Source organism: Hyperoodon ampullatus (genome assembly GCF_949752795.1).
Source record: "Hyperoodon ampullatus genome assembly, chromosome: 15".
NCBI classification, from domain to species: domain Eukaryota; kingdom Metazoa; phylum Chordata; class Mammalia; order Artiodactyla; family Ziphiidae; genus Hyperoodon; species Hyperoodon ampullatus.
Genome location: NC_136928.1, coordinates 16,451,097 through 16,470,801, shown reverse-complemented (window position 1 = coordinate 16,470,801; position 19,705 = coordinate 16,451,097). Strand labels below are relative to the sequence as shown.

Genomic DNA, 19,705 nt, shown 5'->3' with positions numbered 1-19,705 from the left:
GCCCATGGTGAGAAACGGGATGCAGAAACCAGACAGCTCTTCTCAGCGGGTGCTTGTATGTGCTGTGTTCTCAGTCCCATTTAGTTAAAGTGTTACTGCCCCCATTTTGTAAATGAGGAAACAGAGGCTCCTCCCTGGTAAGTGGTGGGATGCGGCTTCAGCTCCAGGACTGCCTCACTTCCAAGTCTTTCCCTTTTCCTCTGCACCATATTGTACTCCTATGAGTAAGAAGATGTTTGGAACATAAAACATGAGCAGGTTTTCAAAGCTCCCACGTGGGGTGAGGCTGACTTGTCGTCCCTTTGTCTATGGGGTGACTTTTGCCTCTGAGCGTGAGTTCATCAGCAGCCTTGGCATCTGGTGCTGCTCTCTGCACCTGGGCCCCCGCCGAGAACGTACCTTCCAGCAAGGTGAGGACCGGGCCATCCTCTCGTGTCTCCCGCTCACCCTCCCACCTGCTCCTGAGCCCTCTGCCCTGTGCACAGGGCTTTATCACAGCCACATTGTTCAATCCAGGGAGAAGCGTTTCTGAGCTCCTGGGTCTACTCCACACTCAGCGGGATGGGCGCCCTCCTGTACACCCACCTCTGAGGCTTGTGCACACACTCACATACACTTGCATGTTCTCAGCACTTCCTGGCAAGGAAGTTTTGTAAAATGTGCAGAAGTGGACATTTTGAAGGTAACCTCATGGTTTCTTAGGAGTGTTAGCTGGTAAATCATGGCAGCCTCAACCCACCCCCACCCCCTGCCGACTAAGATGCCCTGTCAGACCCAATGGATGGTCTCCTGGGGCTGCTTCAGCCTCTGGGCCAGGCCTGATGCTGGACAGGGGCTGCTTGGCAGGCAGAGCCATTTCCGTGGGAGAATTTGGTGTCCTTTGGGTTTCCCAGCTTCCCTTAAGCCCCTCTGGGGACAGCTCAGGATGCTCCAGTCCACTGGGTCAGCACGTGCAAGAGGCAGGGACTGAGTTGGTCTCATCCATCGCTGTATCCCCAGGCCTCATAAGTGCCTGCCCACCCTGCATGTACAGTCAATATGAGTATATGGGTTGGTGTCTCTGCCTCACTACCTTGGGCCAGTTAATAAACTTACCTGATACATAATACATGTTCTCATTTCCAAAATGGGAATACTTAGAGTTCTTGGAGATTAAAGGAGACAATCAGGTGATATGCTGCATGCTTGATAAGTAATTGCAGCTGTTAACTCCAAATTCAAGCAACAGAAAGTTCAAGCACCTTTCTAGCTCAGTGGCAACCATAGAAGATGGTATCCAGGGTAGTAGTTGGTGACTCTTAACCAAATCTTACCACTTTTACTCTCCTTCCTCCTTGCATTGCTCCTTCTCTACTGCCTCTTCCTTCAATTCTCTGGTAGCCATCCCATCCCCTATAGTAACATTAAGCAGCAGGATACTATGGGATCAGGGATTTTGATAAAGATTGCATTAAATCTGCAGATTGCTTTGAGTAGTATGGACATCATAACAATAATAAGGCTTTCAATCTATGAACATGGGATGTCTTCCATTTATTGGCATTATTATTATTATTATTATTTTGTGCAGTACGTGGGCCTCTCACTGCTGTGGCCTCTCCCGTTGCGGAGCACAGGCTCCGGACGCGCAGGCTCAGCGGCCATGGCTCACGGGCCTAGCTGCTCCGCGGCATGTGGGATCCTCCCAGGCCGGGGCACGAACCCGTGTCCCCTGCATCGGCAGGCGGACTCTCAACCACTGCGCCACCAGGGAAGCCCCATTTATTGGCGTTATTTTCAATCTTTCATCAACATTTTCTAGTTTTCAGGGTATAAGTCTTGTCTCTTTGGTTAAATTTATTCCTTAGCACTTTATTCTTTTTGATGCTATTGTAAATGGAATTATTTTCTTAATTTCCTTTTTGGATTGTTCATTGTTAGTTTATAGAAACAACTGATTTGTGTGTGTGTTCATTTTGTGTTCTGCAACTTTGCTGAATTCATTTATTTGTTCTAACAGTTCTGTGTGTGCGTGGTGTGGCAGGGATCTTTAGGATTTTCTACATGTGAGATCATGTCACATGTGAACAGAGATAATTTTACTTCCTCCCTTTCAACTTAGATGCCCTTTAGTTATTTTCCTTGCCTATGTGCTCTGGCTAGGACTTCAGTACTATGTTGAATAGATGTGGTGAGAGTGTCTTGTTCCTGATCTTAGAGGAAAAACTTTCCATTTTTTAGTGTTGAGTCTGATGTTAGCTGTGGACTTTTTATATGTGGCCTTTATTATGCTGAGGTAGTTTTTCTCTATTTCTAGTTTTTTGAGCGCTTTTTTTCCTCATAAAAGGGTGTTGAATTTTGTCAGATGGTTTTTCTGCATCAGTTGAGATGATTTGTGTGTGTGGTTTTTTCCTCCTTCATTCTGTTGACCCAACATTTTTGTAAAGGCAAATTATATGAAAATCAAGAAGCAAGGCTAATGAAGGTTTGTTCACCTTTTAAGGAATTGGCTGGTCAGGGATGGGGCAGTTTGACATTAATATTAAAGGAGACCTAAATATTAGACCCAGCTCTAGCAAAGACCTGCATCTTCTTTCTTCTGTTAAATATTTTTTTTAATTTTTCCTATCATTTCCCATTATGTACTGTGTGCAAGTGGTAAATGTTAATTGGTTAATTAAATATTTTAGCTCCCTTTTAAAGTACGAGGATTCATAGTAATTGCCAATAAGGAATAAATGAGTAAGTTAGTCTGTGTGGGATAGAATGTGCTGTTTAAAAGTCAGTTGTGGAAAGCAGGGACACAGCTCAATACTCTGTAGCAGGAATATTGACCAGTAGTCATTTATTTGATTTCCATGAAGAGTCAGACATTTTTAATCTAGGGAGAAGCCACGTCCCTATGGATGAAATAATAATGGTATGTGGAATGATTTGCTTTGAAATAACCTAGTTAGCGGGGAGTGGAGACGGGGTAAAAACGAGCAAGAGTCACCATGTTTTAAATTCATTATACATTCTCTGTACTTTTATATCTGTTTGGAATTTTTCATAAAAAGTTCAAAAAAGAAACCATATAAATAAGTGATGGTACAGCATAATATCAAAACATTATGTAGCCATTACAATAACATCAAGAATTTTACTGATGTGGGATAAGAAAATCAGGATCTCCGTCTTACTAATATAATGCATGTGTGCTTGTGCACGTAAATATTTGCATAAAAGATATTGGAAGGAAATACATTACAACGTTCCGTAGTTAGTCATTCTTGGTTGCTGGGATAATGGGTGATTTTCATTCTATCTTCCAAACTTTCTACAGTGAACAAGAGAAAAAGCTAATTTCCGAAAAATTTTTTTCAAAGAAAGGAACGAAATCTGCATTGTGTAAATCGGTGAAGCATTTTCCAGTTTTCCATTAAATGGCTCTGGTCAGTGATTAGATAAATGCTGATGTGGTTACTAAGCTTGAGCTGTGGACATGTTTTTGGCCTCTACTGACCTGGAATCTGTCTTTGCCAGGGACACGGGCAAAAGGCAGTCACCACCATTTCAGTCATTGGTAACTTCTGTTAGACTTGTTCCTCTAACATGACTTTCTATCTGATTTTAGTGAGCTGGACATGATTTCCACGAGGGTGATGGACATTAAGCTTCGGGAGGCTGCGGAAGGCCTTGGGGAGGACAGCACAGGTAAGGCCCTTACTTCCCCTGTGCTGGGCGGAGCCCTTGTTGCGTTGTAGGGCCGAGAGAGGGGCTGCTAGAGCCAGGGCTTTGGGTTCTCTACGTGGAGTGTGGGTTCAGTTCACAGTGTGTTCAGACACATGTGGCTGGAGAGCACGTCCAGACTGTTGGCGGCCACCGGGGGGGCAGTGCTCCTTTGCTTCTCTGTCAGACACGGCAGCGGGGGTGGGGGTAGATTACGCATTTTCCTCCTTCCCGGAGGTGAACATGTCCCCAAGTTTGGTTGACTCGAAAGCAAAGGAAGTGAGATGCAATGGAATCATTTATTATCCAGGAACATCCAAAAGTTTCAGTAGGACGTCGGGCAAAGTATTGGATGGTCTAATCATCCAGAAGAAATAATGATAACAAGAGAGAGCCTTTGATTCCTGTTTTATGGCTTTTATTCTCCTTCAGGAGACCTTTATTGCACTTTCTACTGAGCTAAATTCCAAGCCCAACAATTATCATCTCGTAACACATGCGATTGGTTTACTGTTATCCATAGATTGCTCTGTACGTCTTTACAGAGTTGTAAAACTGACAATAGAAAGCGTTAATCTCCCCACATGTGCCTTTTCCTGTATCAGCCATTCTTACTCACCTTGTTTTGGTGACAGAGTTCTCTGTCTCTCTCTTTTAAGTCAAAGTGCTAGTAGTGATTGTCTTTGAGGTAGTTCAGGGGAAGCAGCTTCCAATAATATTAAATCCTAGCTCTTATCTCTTAGCTTCAGATACTAATTTCATTAGAGGCTTTATTTCATATATTACAGATAGATTTTCCTTATTATTCTATATTAGGACTACTTTTCCTCTGTCACATTTCAGTAGATGCGCTGGTAATTGTCTTTCCAACGAATGGTGCTAAAGCAATTGGACATTCATATGTAAAAAAATGAACTTTGAGAGTTCAAAGTTTATTTGAACTCAAATGAGTATACAAAAATTAATTTAAAATATATCATAGTCGTAAATGTAATAGTATAAATGCTTTAAAAGAAAATATAGGAGAAAATATTTATGACCAAGGATTAGTTAAGAGTTCATAGATATGACAACTCAGTCCCTAAAAGAAAAAGTCGATACATTGGACTTTATCAAAATTTAAAACTTTTACTCTGTAAGAGACACTGTTAAGAAAATGAAAAGTCAAATCACAGACTGGGAGAAAATATTTGCAAATCACATTTGACAAGAGCACTCAAAATTCGACAGGAAGAAAATTAACAACCCAATTAAAACTAGGCAAAAGGTTTTTAAAGATGCTTTACTTAAGAAGATACACAGATGGCAAAAAAGCACATGAAAAAGTGCTCAACATCAATAGTCATTAGTTAATGCAAATTAAAACTACCACGAGATACCACTATACACCTGTTAGAATGGCAAAACAGAAACAGAAACAAATGCTGGTGAGGATGCCGAGCAAGTGGAACTCTCATATACTGCTGATGGAAATGCAAATGGTACAGCCACTGTGGAAAGTATTTTAGCAGTTTCTTATAAAATTAAGTACACACTTAGTCTATGAGCCACCAATCCCACTCCTAGGTATGTACCTAAGAGAAGTGAAACCTTATGTTTATGCAAAAACCTATAACAATTTTCATTTTGTTTACCACCTTGTTTATATCTATACAATGGAACAGTACTCAGCAATAATAGGAACAAGCTATTGATTGATGTAACAACATGGATGAATCTCTAATGCATGGTGGTAAGTGAAAAAAGCCAGAATCAAAAGGATACATACTGTCTGAATTACTCTATATGACATTCTGGAAAAGGCAAAACTATAAGAACAGAGAAGATATCAGTGCTCTCCAGGGGTTAAAGGTAGGGGAAGGGTTTGACTACAAAAGACAGCACAATGATGATGTATCTTGATTTTGGTGGTGATTATTCAACTCTGTATACACCAAAAAGAGTCAATTTTACTGATGTAATTTTTAAAACAACTTTTAAATGAGGTACCAGATTTGAAAAACAATCAAGTGGATTTTTTAGAAATAAGTAAAACTATTACAATTAAAAATTAAGTGGATGAGTTTAATAGCAGATTATATCAGCTCAAGAGAGAGCACAAGAGAGTATACAGAATGTATCACAGAGTGGTAAAAAGAAGGAAAATACAGAAAGAGAACAAGAAGCATAGAGATAAGTGAAAGCAGTCTCAGGAGAGGAGAGAATAGCTGAGAATTTTCTGGAATTTACTTTAAAAAAAAAAACAAAAGATGCCCCAGTCCACAGATTTAAGAAACTGAATGAATCCCAAAAAGGATAAATAAAAGGAATTCCACATAGAATGAAAATGTAGAAAACCAAAGACAAAAATGAAAAATCTTAAAATTAGTTGGAGAAAAAAAGATTACCTTCGAAGGAACAAAAAAACTGACTTCTGACCACACGACAGAAGCCACAAAACAGTGAAATAATGTCTTCAATATTACTGAAAGAATAACTTAGAAAAAATAACTGCCAACCTAGAATGTTAAACCTAGGAATACGATATTTTAGGAATGGAGGAGAAATAAGGGCATTTTCAGATAAACAAAAACTGAGTTTGTCACCAGGAGACCCTCAGATTCTAAAAGAATCTCCCTTCAGGTGGGAGGAAAATCATCCTTGATGGAGGATTTGGACCCAGGAAGGAATTATAAGCAAAGAAAATGAGAAACAAGCAAACACATCTAAATGAACATGGAATAATATCTTTTGGGTTTTTAAAGATCAGAATGAAAACAATAGGGCATAAACATAGGATTAAAGTATTCTAACTTTCTTGTTTCGTCCCTTAATAGAATGTGTGGTATAATTTCTAGGGTAACCCGTGAAAGAACAGAGATAAAAGGCAAAGTTTACAAACTAGAAGTGGGAAGATACGGAATAATTTTTTAAAGTCAGTTAGTCCAGAAGACAGCAAGAAAGGAGATTAAGAAAAACCACAGAGATGGTAGACTTGTTTTTATTAACATATCAGTAATTAGAAAAAGTGTCAGTAGCTAGTTACATTAATTGTTCCAGTTAGAAGTTTAAAGCTCAAATTGGCTTTCTAAAACTCTATATCTCTTAAATATAAGGATTCAGAAAAGTTGAAGGTAAAAGGGATAGAAAAAAATGAGCCTTGCAACACTGGGCCAGAGGAAGCCGGCATAGCTGTACCAATAGCAATCAAAATAAAATTTAAGGCAAAAAGCATTACTAAAAATAAAGAGGGTCATTTCACAAAAGGTTCACTTCCCCAGGAAGATATTAATTTTACCTTTCTATGACATTTATCAACATAATGTCAAAATTTATAGAGTAGAAATTGACAGTTAAATAACGATAAATCTACAATCAGAGTGGGTTATTTTTAATACACCTAATTGATAGGACAAATGTATTAAAAATTAAAGACAAAGTACTTGGACAACACAATTAAAAAGAAAAAGGCCTATCCTAATCGATGTATATAGAACATTGAAGAAAATACATTATTTCAAGTGCTCTAGGAACATTTACAAATATATGGTAAGCCATAAAGCAAGTCTCAACAAATTTGAACAGATTCAAATCATGCAGGGTATGTTCTCTGGCCACAGCGCAATTAAGTTAGAGCTCAATAACAAAGATAATAAGAAAATCCCCAAGTGCTTGGATATTGACATACTTTTCTAAATAACCTATAGGTCCAAAAAGGTATTATAATGAAAATTAGAAAATATTTTCAAGCAAATAGTAAGGAAACTATATATCAAAACATGTAGATGCAGGGACTTCCCTGGTGGTCCAGTGGTTAAGACTCCACACTCCTAATGCAGGGGGCCTGGGTTCGATCCCTGGTCAAGGAACTAGATCCCCCATGCGTGCCGCAACTTAGAATTCCGATAGCCGCAACTAAAAAACAAAAACAAAAACGATCCCACATGCCACAACTACGAGCCCAGTGTGCTGCAACTAAAAGAGCCCGCGTGGTGCAAGGAAGGTCCAGTGTGCCACAACTAAGTCCTGGTACAGCCAAATAAATAAAGAAATAAATATTTTAAAAAAGAAGAAAAAACATGTAGATACAGCTAAAACAGATTTAGAAGGAAATACATTGCCTTAAATGTGTGTATTATAAAAACAGAAAGCCTAAAAATTGATTAGCCAAATATTCATCTCAAGAAGTTTAAAAAGATAGCAAAGTAAACCTAAAGAAAGGAGGAGGAAGGAAAGAAAAAGTAGAACAGAAATTAGTCCAATAAAAAAAATAAACATTCAGTAGAAAGAATTAACAAAGCCAAACTTTTTTAAGGCAAATGAAATTGACAAACCTCTTGTGTAGTTGATCCAGGAAAAAAGGAGGGACAGATACTATCAGGGCTGAGAAAAGGGGGCTTTATTATAGACAGTACAGATGCTAAGATAATAAGAGGATACTAACAACCATATGCCAGTGCATTTGAAAATGTGGGAAATAAAGACAAATTTCTAGAAAAATGAAACAATAAAACAAATTCAAGAAATAGAAAACCCAAATAGTTCCTATAACCATTAAAGAAATTGAATGAAAAAGCCTAGCAGCCTAACAGATATAACACAAACGGGCCTCCAGTGGATGGCCAACTAATCATGGCAAATCAAACAAGTGTTCAACGGCTGTACTCTGGGTGTTGGTAGCCACTGGCTTTAATCCCGAAACAGCATCTTTGACTGTAAAGGATCGTGAGGCTGCATGTTTGTTCAGACCTTCAGGGGTGCGTACCTGTTTGTCAATTAGGCAAAGGCCAGATGGTGTCCTGGCAGATGCAAAAAACTCTGAAGAGGCTTTCCAAATAATAAGCTGTCTTTGAGACCCATCAGTTAACAGCATAAACGTTTTGAGATTATCAAGGTAAGGAAACTTCCACTGGAAGTTAAGAAAACTTGGCTGTAGAACTCATTTCCTTTTGGGCAGGGATCTGCTCCACCTAAGGTAATATAGGTACTCCAACTATAGAGTAATCCTAAGAAATTCTCCACATTAAGGCAAGATCATGTAAACTTCCCAAGGGGGCCATGAACATAAACCAAATATAAAGATCCTGGTGTTTTAAAAAGGAATTCAGGGACTTCCCTGGTGGCGCAGTGGCTAAGAATCTGCCTACCAATGCAGGGGATACAGGTTCGAGCCCAGGTCCAGGAAGATCCCACATGCCGTGGAGCAACTAAGCCCGTGTGCCACAACTACTGAGCCCATGAGCCACAACTGCTGAGCCCACATGCCACAACTACTGAAGCCCACGTGCCTAGAGCCCGTGCTCTGCAACAAGAGAAGCCACTGAAATGAGAAGCCCGCGCACTGCAATGAAGAGTAGCCCCCACTTGCCACAACTAGAGAAAGCCCAGGCACAGCAGCACAGCAACGAAGACCCAACACAGCCAAAAATAAATAAAAGTAAATTTATAAAAAAAAGAATTCAGCTTACAGAATGATTTACTTATCAAACGAATCAATTGTTAGCAAATTTTCAGGATATATTAGACAGCATCCTGGTAACCTGTGATGTTCCATCCTTCTGTTGTTAGTTCTCATATTCAGAAGGAAAGGAATGGACTGCTGAGCTGCCGAAATCATGGGCACTTGAGGCTTTTTTAAAAATTTATTTTATTTTATTTTATTTATTTATTTATTTTTTTTTTTTGCGGTACGCGGGCCTCTCACTGTTGTGGCTTCTCCTGTTGCGGAGCACAGGCTCCGGACGCGCAGGGTCAGCGGCCATGGCTCATGGGCCCAGCCGCTCTGCGGCATGTGGGATCTTCCCGAACTGGGCCACGAACCCGTGTCCCCTGCATCGGCAGGCGGACTCTCAACCACTGCACCACCAGGGAAGCCCCTAAAAATTTATTTTATTGAAGTATAGTTGATTTACAATGTTGTGTTAGTTTCTGCTGTACAGCAAAGTGATTCAGTTATATATACATATATTTATATATATGTATTAGCACTTGAGGATTATCTTGGAAAATAATTTGGGTTATCATTTATGGGCTTTACCTCATCAGGAATTTTTGCTTTTGACTATTTTTATTTTAGGGATTAAAATCTGATTTCATTTATACAGTGGAATATTACTTAGCAATTTAGAAAAAGAGGAAGAAGGCAAAATGCATGCATCACCATGCAAAGTGTCAAAAGCAGTATATGGAGGGAAAGAAGCCACACACAAGAGTATAAGCTGTATGATTCTACTCATACAGGATGTGCTGTGTGAATGCAAGAATGGGCAAAACAAATGTATGGTAATAGAAATAAAAAGCATGGTTGCATCAAAAAAATAAACTCTTTAGGAATGAATTGAACCAAGGAAGTGAAAGATATGTTAAAAAGTTGTTGATTTCAAGCAAGAGGGAAGTTGCTTGTGCCTTGATTCTGTAATCATGCTCCAAAGCTTTCTTGGCTCTTTTATTCAATGTCCAAAATAGACAGAAATCAAGATGTTTTCAGGTGTGCAAAAATGGTACGCTGTGCGCTTCACATCCTTCTGTGTGGTAAAAGGACTTTTCAGGAGTGAATAATTGACGCACAGACAGAAATCTTACTTTCTCTCCTTCTCGTGCACTTCTCATACGTGTCTGGTAAATACTCACATGCATTCTTTTTGCATAGGAAAGAAAAAGTCCAAATTCAAAACGTTTAAGAAGTTCTTTGGTAAGAAGAAGAGAAAGGAATCTCCTTCTTCCACAGGAAGTAGCACCTGGAAACAAAGCCAGGCGAAGAATGAGGTCATTGCCATCGAGTCAGGGCCAGTGGGCTACGACTCAGAGGACGAGCTGGAGTAAGTTGCCTTTTCCATCCTTCAGGCTTGTGTGTTCCAAGGGGCAGGAGGGGTCACAGGAGGACCCGAATACTTGGGCTCGTTGTCGTGGTAACTTGGTGGATTTCTGAGCTTACTTTCCTCCTAGGTAATTCCACTGGAGGTTCTTCCATAGATATGGTGTTTTCTGTCTTTTCGTACATAGGGATGGAGAAAGTTGGAGCGGGGGGCAGGGGAACATTATCAGGTACCTGCTATGTGCCAGGTGTGTATATATTAAAAAAGTCTAGGGCTTCCCTGGTGGCGCAGTGGTTGAGAGTCCGCCTGCCGATGCAGGGGACACGGGTTCGTGCCCTGGTCCGGGAAAATCCCACATGCCGCGGAGCAGTTGGGCCCGTGAGCTATGGCCGCTGACCCTGCGCATCCGGAGCCTGTGCTCCGCAACGGGAGAGGCCACAACAGTGAGAGGCCCGCGTACCGCAAATAAATAAATAAATAAATAAAAAGTCTACATAACTATGGGAGAGGAGGTAAGATATACCATTTTATAAATGAACAAACCAAGCTTTAGAGAAATTTTGGAAAATTTGCCCAATGTCCTACAGCTGAAAGTAGCAAGATTAGGAAGTAATCCCTCATTTAATTTGACTTAAAACTCTTTTGAGGACCTGGATACTATACCAGAAAAATACATCTCTCTAAGCCTGAGTCCTCAGTAACCCAATAAGAAAATTTTCCATTGGAGAGACAGAGGAGTAGGGGGAAGGCTTCTTGCTGTTCAGTCTTAGAAAAATCATCCAAAAATATTGTTAGGAAGAACAGAAACCCGTATTTCAATAGGTATGAAATATGGGGAAGTCTAGTGAAGAAATCTGTATTTTTGTAACTTGTACTTCATCAAAATATAGTTTTGGTTATTCCAGCAGTTATTTCTGTGAGTAAAAGGGAAAAAACAAAACCAAAACCAGATTTGTTGCCATGCCAGGTTTGGTTTCTTTTAAACCACATGGACACCTTAATTTGAGGATAAGGCATAATGATCCTGGGGTTGGGAGACAGACCGTGCTGAGATGGGGTCATGGGCTTCAGCATCCCCGGGAGGGGTCCTGTCCCCTCCTTCCTCCCCAGTCTCCTTGCCTGTTTCTAAAGGAGTAGAAATTACACTGACCGCTTGGTGGCACCAAACGACTAAAGAGGAGAGATTTGAGCTTTGTCTTTCAGGTTGTTTTTTCTGGTGCTGGCTGGGAGTAGGAGGCACCCACATGGGACCTTGTGAAGAGCGGAGAGGATGGGCTATACACGCATTTTTAAGGCAGCTCCAAACTCTTGGGGAGCAAGACATTATCGTATAGAATTAATTGCTCACTGTTACATGTCTTCACTGGGCCAGCCCCAGGGACGTTATAACACCCGCCTCTACCCGCCCCGTCTCTCGACCAGAACACTCAGTGGCCCCTCCAGCCAAGGAATAAGAACACAGCAGGAGGGGTGAGCTGGGCTGAAATGACCTGTCCACTTGTCCGTCATCTATCACCAGAGCCCACGGAGAGTGGAGACAGTGCCCCTTTCATCTTTATATTCTCAGCACCTGGCAGGGGCGGGTCTTCAATTACTGGTGAAAGTTTGCTAGAGTGATGCTAGGAGAGGAAGCTTGGGGTGGAGTATGATGATGCCCGGGAAGTGCAAATAATGTCCTTAGAGAACAGCGCAGAGGTGAGACAAGAGCTTTCTCTCTTTTTTTTTCCAGCTTTATTGAGAGATCATTGACATATAATGTTATGGGAGTTTTAAGGTGTACAACGTGTTGATTTAATACGCTTACATGCTGCCACATGATTACCACCATAACATTAGCTAATACCTGCATCATGTCACCTAATTACCGTTTCTTTTTTGTGGTGAGAACATTTAAGATCTACTCTCGTAGCAATTTTCAAGTATATAATACAGTATAATTAACTATAATCACTGTGCAGTAGATCTCCAGAACTTACTCATCTTATAGCTGGAAGTTTTTACCCTTTGACCAACATCTCCCCATTTCCCCCACCCCCCAGCCCCTGGTAACCACCATTCTACTCTGTTTCTATGAGTTCGACTTTTTTAGATTCCACATGTAAGTGAGATCATTGAGTATTTTTCGTTCTCTGTCTGATCTCACTCAGCACAATTCCCTCAGGGTCCATCCATGTTGTTGAAAATGGCAGGATGTCCTTCTTTCTCATGACTAAATAATATGCTGTTGTATATATATACCACATCTTCTTTATCCATTCACCCATTGATGGACACTTCTGTGTGGCTATTGTGAATCATGCTGCGATGAACATGGGGGTGCAGATATCTCTTCAACATCCTGTTTTCATTTCCTTCAGATAAACACCCAGAAGCAGGATTGCTGGATCATATGATAGCTCTATTTTAAATTTTTTGAGGAACCTCCATACTGTTCTCCATAGCGACTGCCCCAACTTACATTCCCACCAACAGTGCAGAAGGTTCCCTTTTCTCCACATCCTCGCTACTACTTATCTCCTGTCATTTTTGTAAAAGCCCTTCTAACAGACCTGAAGCTTTGTCTCCTGTTTTTGATTTGCATTTCCTTGATGATTAGTGCCATTGAGCTCCTTTGCATGTACCTGTTGGCCGTCTGTTGTCTTCTTTGGAGAAATATCTATTTAGATCTTCTCATTTTTTTATTGGATTGGGTTTTTGCTGTTGAGTTGTATGAGTCCTTTAAATATTTTGGATATTAACCCCTTACTAGATATAGATTTGCAGATATTTTCTCCCATTCTGTAAATTGCCTTATCATTTTGTTGATGGTTCCCTTTGCTGTGCAGAAGCTTTTTTTTTTTTTTATTGAAGTATAGTTGATTTACAGTATTGTGCCACAGAAGCTTTTTAATTTGATGCAGTCCCACTTGTTCATTTGTGCTTTTGTTGCCATTGCTTTTGGTGTCAAATCCAAAAAGTCATTGCCAAGAGCAGTGTCAAAGAGCTTACTCCCTATGTTTTCTTCTAGGAGTTTTACGGTTTCAGGCCTTATGTTCAAGTCTTTAACCCATTTTGATTTTTGTGTATGGTATAAGATAGTGGTCCAGTTTCATTCTTTTGCATGTGGCTGTCCAAGTTTTCCCAACACTATTTATTGAAGAGACTGTCCTTTCCCCATGGTATATTCTTGGTTCCTGTGTCATAGAGTAATTGACCGTATAAGAGACAAAAATTTAAAGGTACTCTTTAGCCTCTTTGAAGAGTCCGTGAGCCTTCTAGACTCTGTAGCAACTTCTCATCCATCACCATGGGCAAAAATGTCCACTTACCAATGTACATTAATGCTGACAAACCACATGAAACCCTGTGGGTTTAAAAAGTTGATGCCCATTTATTGTGTCAGTGGGGCTATGCTTCTTGAGTCTCTTAATCTATAACAATTTTACTTCACCCTCCCTGCTTTGTTTCATGTCATTGATCAGATGGAGAATATCCCACAATCTGGATTTGCTTTCTTTTGGTATGATTGAACTCATGTCTATATTCTCTGAATTTCTTGTAGAATGATAGCTGAATCTAGATATTTAATTAGATTTAGATTCAAGACGGTCCTGGATACTTACTGTCACATCACATCACAAGGCACATGCTTTCCGTTTGTCCCACTTCTGGTGATGCTGAGACTGAGCAGTGGATTCAGGGGGTCTCCCTCAGTGTGATCCATCCACGAACCTTCACCTGATAGTTTCTACACCTGCTGATGATCATTACTAGATCCATTATTTCATTGTAAAATGGTGGTTTTTCTCATTCGATCGTTCATTCTGCTTGTGCTAGCTAGCATTCGTCTCTGCAGAAGACCTTTCCTTCATCAACTCCTTGGTTGCTCTGAAATACAAGTTGTACAGGAAAAGCAGGGTAATGCTTGGTTCTCCTTTTATCCATCTACCTTCAGAGTAATGACCTGGTACCCTAGCAAACTTCCAAAACTGAGTGATGAGTTTTCTTTTTTTCTTTTCTTTTTTTTTCTTGACTATCATTGTGAATGCGTGGATTTTTATATAGTTGATTTGCTCTAACCCATGACAGTCTCTGTTCATTTTTATGCTCACACTGTCCCATCTTATGCTACTGAGAGTCACTTCAGATTAGCTCCTGGTTCTTTGGACATGACCCCATTTGTCTCTGGAAGGTTCTTTGCTTTCGTGCATGATGAGAAATCCCAAGTTAGTTTGTACGTTTCCTGCCCTAGACCTGTAATCAACCATTTCCTTTTAGTGTGAAGTGGTTTTTAGCGACCACAATCTGCCTGCCAGGGCTGATGATTGTTAGTTGGCTGTCATTGCTTCTAGACCTTTCCAGTGGATGTAGCTAGGAAATATGTTTTTTTTAAGAGAAAAATAAATCATTAATTCACTGGTATTTCCAGTTCAAATTTATTTAGACAGACTTGTTGCTTCTTTGATTCTTTGTTTGAATTCACTTTTCTCTTTTACTGGAACTCTTGGTTCCTAATGATATTAACAACGTTATTTATTTTCTTCATCACTTCATATACTTATAATAATGTCATTTCCCCTTTCCCACACGGAGGGTACATACTATAAAGATTGCTCTGCACTGTTTTTCTTAACCAGTATTGCTACTAAGACGACCAAGTACAATTTGCTGTCTTTGTGCTTTTTGTCCTCAGAATTTATCCTATTACAAGTGTAGAGTCAAAAGTCACTTGGATGTCGAGTTAAAGTCACTTGAAATCATTCTTTTCTCTGTGTTTATGCTGACAACCTGGTATAAAATTAGACTTGTTTCCTTCTGTTTGTTTTCTCGTTTTAGAGGCTGATTTCCCCTTTTGTTTGATTTTGTCTTTTAACGATGCAAAATGTTTTCATAGTTTCAAAGACAACATTGTAAGTGTAAGTAGAAACCTTGGTACCCTGAGTCCCGTCTTGTTCTATCCTTCCCCTTAAAGGAGACTAGTTTTATTCATTGGTTCCTTATCTTTCTATTTTTATTTTTTAAAAATATATGCAAACACACCTATGTTTGTATGTGTTCATACCCCCTTTCCCACACAGAGCTAACACAGCACTGTCTGCACTCCGGTTTTATTTTTCACTTAGTAGAGTCTGGTGCTCCCTGCACACAGGGTTGTTCCTCACCCCTTTGGTCGGCTGCAGAGCCTCTAGTATATCACGTCCCACAGTTTATTCAGGTACCTGCTGAGGGACATGTGGGCTGTTTCCAGTCTTTTGCATCTATAAATGATGCTGTAGTCAATGGCCTTGAGCATATAGCATTTTGTGTCTTTGCAGCGGCCTTTTCACACTGTCTTGAATTCTAGTTACACCCAGAGTGGAGGTGTTTGGGCAGTGATTGTATGATTTCCAGAGGGTGTGGCCATGGGCTGCCCGCTGTGGGAGGGAAGCCCAGGTGTGCATATGATCTTTGTGACAACAGCTGCCATTGGCAGGAGGCCCTCCTGGTTCTTTCACTCGGCCTCACTCTCTCCCAAAAACGTGAGGACATTTGTGAGCTGCGGGTTCCCCACTTGCAAACTTACTCTAGCAGCTGAAGGGAAGCTAGAAAACATCACTAACCAACATGGGGCGGGGTCACACCTAGGAGTCCCTAATGCCTCACAAAGGACAGGATGCCCAGGGCTGGGGTGGGGGAAGGGCTGTTGGTGCAGAAGGTGGCAGCGTCTTCGGACAGGCTTTCCTTCCTTCATCATCGTGTCTCAGTCACCTCCTTCCACCTATTGTTCAGGCCGCCAGCGCCGCTAGGAAAATCTGACGATAACTCCCACATCCTCTTAGCACGTTTTGTGAATGTCCTGTGGGTTCAGTTCCAAACTGGAGCCTTGAGCTCGGGGCTGGGGAAGGGGCTGGGATGGTGATGCCAGAAGGGCCCACCATCTACGCCCCAGGACCTTGGCACACGGGCTGGGTTGCACAGATCACATCAGGTAATGAGATGAGGGCGTGGCTTTGCACATCGCAATTCTCCTTTCAAACCCAGCCGTGGATGTGTGTGTTTTGGACCACGTTGTAAGGATGCCTCCGTCTGGCAAGCCCTCAGCCTGCTGTGCAAACACGGCCTCCAGCCCACCGAGGGGCTGCATGTTTGCCCACAAGGAAAGACCTCACCCTCCCCGGGCACCCAGGACAGTCTGCACAGCCTGCCAGCCAGCCCAGGCCCCCTGCCAGCCCTTCCTCTCTGCAGGCCTGCTGTCCTAGACCTCACACCTCGTCAGACCTTGGTTTTTCCCTTAAGGAAAAGAATTCACACAACCTTCAGATCTGTTAGAAAAATCCCTATCTCTACAAAGCTCCTAATAATTGACCGTGGTATTTGACAGGATGAACCGAAGTCATAAGCAGTTAAAAAAAATAAATGCAGCTGAAGGCTTGTTGTAGCATGTGCCCTTAGCCCCATCCCGAGCCCCTCCGGGGAGAGATGGGGACCAGCCGAGGGTCACAGTGCTTCTTTTGTCCTAGGGAGTCGAGGGGCACGCTGGGCAGCCGGGCCCTCTCACATGACAGTATTTTCATTCCTGAGTCTGGACAGGACCCTCCTCGGCCAGTGCGGGTCTTTTCCCAAGAAAATGTGTGTGACCGGATTAAAGCTTTGCAGGTAAACTTTTTCCCCGTGGTGGCACTGGGTACGTTATGTCAGGTATCGGGAAGTCTTAAGTTGATTTCTGCTGGGTTTACTTGATCTATTTTAAAGCCCAATTGCATGCACATCGCAGCTCTCCCAAGACTCACCCAGTTAGTTACAATTGGACCGTACCTCATTCTCAGTTATAACCACTCATTTTCAGGATGACAGCGGCGGAGCTGGTGGCAGACTCGCAGTTCAGTTCCCTGCCCCAGGCAAGGGTGCTGAAAATATCGCTTGAAGGAATGAATTGCAGTGGGAGGATTTGTTGAGAAAAGTGGCTGACGAAAACAACAGCACATGTTCTTTATTCCGATCTAGTTAAAAATACAGTGTAATGTGAAAATGGGGCCGCCACCTCCTCCGGGGGGCCTTCCGGCCAGGCGGGGAGATGATGCTGGCATGAGCTCTGAGGACGACGGTCTGCCCAGGAGCCCCCCAGAGATGTCCTTGCTGCACGACATCGGTCCCGGCACCACCATAAAGGCAAGTGTAGCCTGCACCACCTCGGCTCCATCCGCGCCTGCCACATAGGGCTGTCGGGGACTCTGGTGGTCCCTGTGTGTGTTCCCCTTAGACTCCCGTGCTGGGTCCTGCTCAGTGCAGCCAGGAGGGGTTCTAGCCAGGTCACTGGAACCCACTGTCGGCCTTGGACTGTATGTGTTTTCATTCTTGGAGCAGAAATTCAGGTCTCGTTAGGAGATATGGTTGGGGAACATTTTCCATGATGGTTAGAGGGCTGATACAATCAACGCTATACCTTGTTTTTCCTGTCTGAGCGGATGACCAGACCGGGCCTCTCATCCAAAAGAAGGAAAACGGCTTTGAATCTGTTTTCTGTCATCATGACATTTGGCTGGAGGGAGAAGGGAGTGGCAACATATAGGACTTAGTCTAGGCTCCCGCATCTGAGTTTGGGACTCTGAGAACTTGTTAGCTTAGGGGTAGAAATGTGAGGCATGGCGCTGGTAGACAGGGCAGCAGGGAAAGTTTGACAAGCAGGAGAGGTGTCTCTGACCTCAGCAGGGCGGTGAACTGATCCCAGAAGTCCCCCACCCGCTTTGGAATCCAGGAGGAAGAATTGAACTTTTTGTGTGTATACCAGCGGTCCCCATCCTTTTTGGCACCGGAGACTGGTTTCATGGAAGACAGTTTTTCCACCGACTGGGCCCGGGGAGGGGGAGGGGGATGTGGCGGGGTAGGGGAAGGGGGGGATAGCTCCAGGAGTAGCATGCGCGATGGGGAACAGCAGACGGAGCTTCACTCGCCCGCCCGCCCGCCACCCCTCGCCTCCTGCTGTGTGGCCCAGTTCCTAACAGGCCTCGGACCGGTACCGATCCGCGACCGGGTGGGGTTGGAGACCCCTAGTGTAAACAACATAGCTCGTGGTGCTGCCATGCTGAGCCCATACAGTGGGCTCAGTGATAAAATACATATCACTTATGTTACATGAATACATAAACGACTAAACAGCTGATCATTTCCCCCTTGTAGACAAGCCTTGCTGTGGGGTGGATGGAGCTGGAGTTATCCGTGTTACGGCCCATTACGTATATAGCCGCACCCCTGCCCTGTGTGTCCTCGGAGGGTCCCTGTGCCCTGGTCGAGGGCCATCCTCAGGCAAGTCCTGCAGGTTCCGTGCTGCTCTGAAATGTATTCAGCAGTCACTTCCACTTGGACGTTCAGAAGCCCCCCCTGCAAAGGCAGGAGAAGGAGTATTTACCTGACTTGTTTGCTGTTGTGGGTTCCCAGAGCCCCACGGATGAAGGCAGAGGAAGAGCTGTGGTGTAGCTAAGAGTGAACACGCCCAGGGTGTGGGTTTCTGCACAGAAGGCCAGAGAATGCCTCTCTCCAGAATTCTGCCCCAGGGTCAACCTGTCCCTGCTTGCTCCGCGAGCAGGTCAGAGGGCAGTAGGGCACCCACACCTGCTCTCCCACCTCGAGGAGAAAGCAGAGAAAGACAAGGAGGAAGATTTGGCCCATTGCCTGGATTCCAGGCCCACCCTGCACCCCTTAGCTCCTTAAAATACTGGAGGGGCAGGTTGACAGGCTGATGGCCATGTTAAGGTGTCCTCACCACGTGACACACACATCTTGGCAGCGCAGTGGCCACAGCCTCAGGAGTGGATGTGACTTTGTGCGTTTCAGGCTGCGTGGTTGGGGAGATGTGTCTGGCGAGCCATTGTTGACTGACTCACCCTCATTCCATCCCACAGTTCTCTGACTCTCCCGGCATCGTGGTTCTCTGCGTTTAGCTGGGACAGACGGTACAGGAGAGCGGGCAGCTTCTAAATCTGTTAAGGATTAAGGAGTGAGCCCAGCTCCCAAACCCGCAAAGCACTGTGATGCACAAATTCCACAGTCCGCGGACTGGGAGCCACTCGTACTGGGCAGGGCTCACCTTGTCCTTTTCAACACCCCTCCTTTGGTGGTGATGTTATTTTAAAAAAGTGTTCTGAGAATTTATCAAGTATTGGGTAGTAGGAACAATCCACTAGCTTCATTGGAAACCAAAATTTGAGCCTTTAAGACTTAAAAACTATCATCTTTATCGTCGTGGTTTTTGAAGACACAGTGAT

General features: G+C 42.9%; 1 protein-coding gene across 1 annotated transcript in view; it reads left to right on the top strand.

Annotated features, from left to right (window-relative positions):
• Positions 1-3,595: 3,595 nt before the first annotated feature.
• CRACDL (CRACD like) overlaps positions 3,596-19,705 on the top strand; it is a 45,573-nt gene continuing 29,463 nt past the window's right edge. Inside the window, exons 1-5 of the mRNA XM_079720404.1 lie at positions 3,596-3,675; positions 10,319-10,487; positions 11,895-11,954; positions 16,964-17,099; positions 17,448-17,612. Of these exons, the coding sequence (XP_079576530.1) occupies positions 3,606-3,675; positions 10,319-10,487; positions 11,895-11,954; positions 16,964-17,099; positions 17,448-17,612 (600 nt within the window). The 5' untranslated portion in view covers positions 3,596-3,605. The remainder of the gene's footprint in view (positions 3,676-10,318; positions 10,488-11,894; positions 11,955-16,963; positions 17,100-17,447; positions 17,613-19,705) is intronic.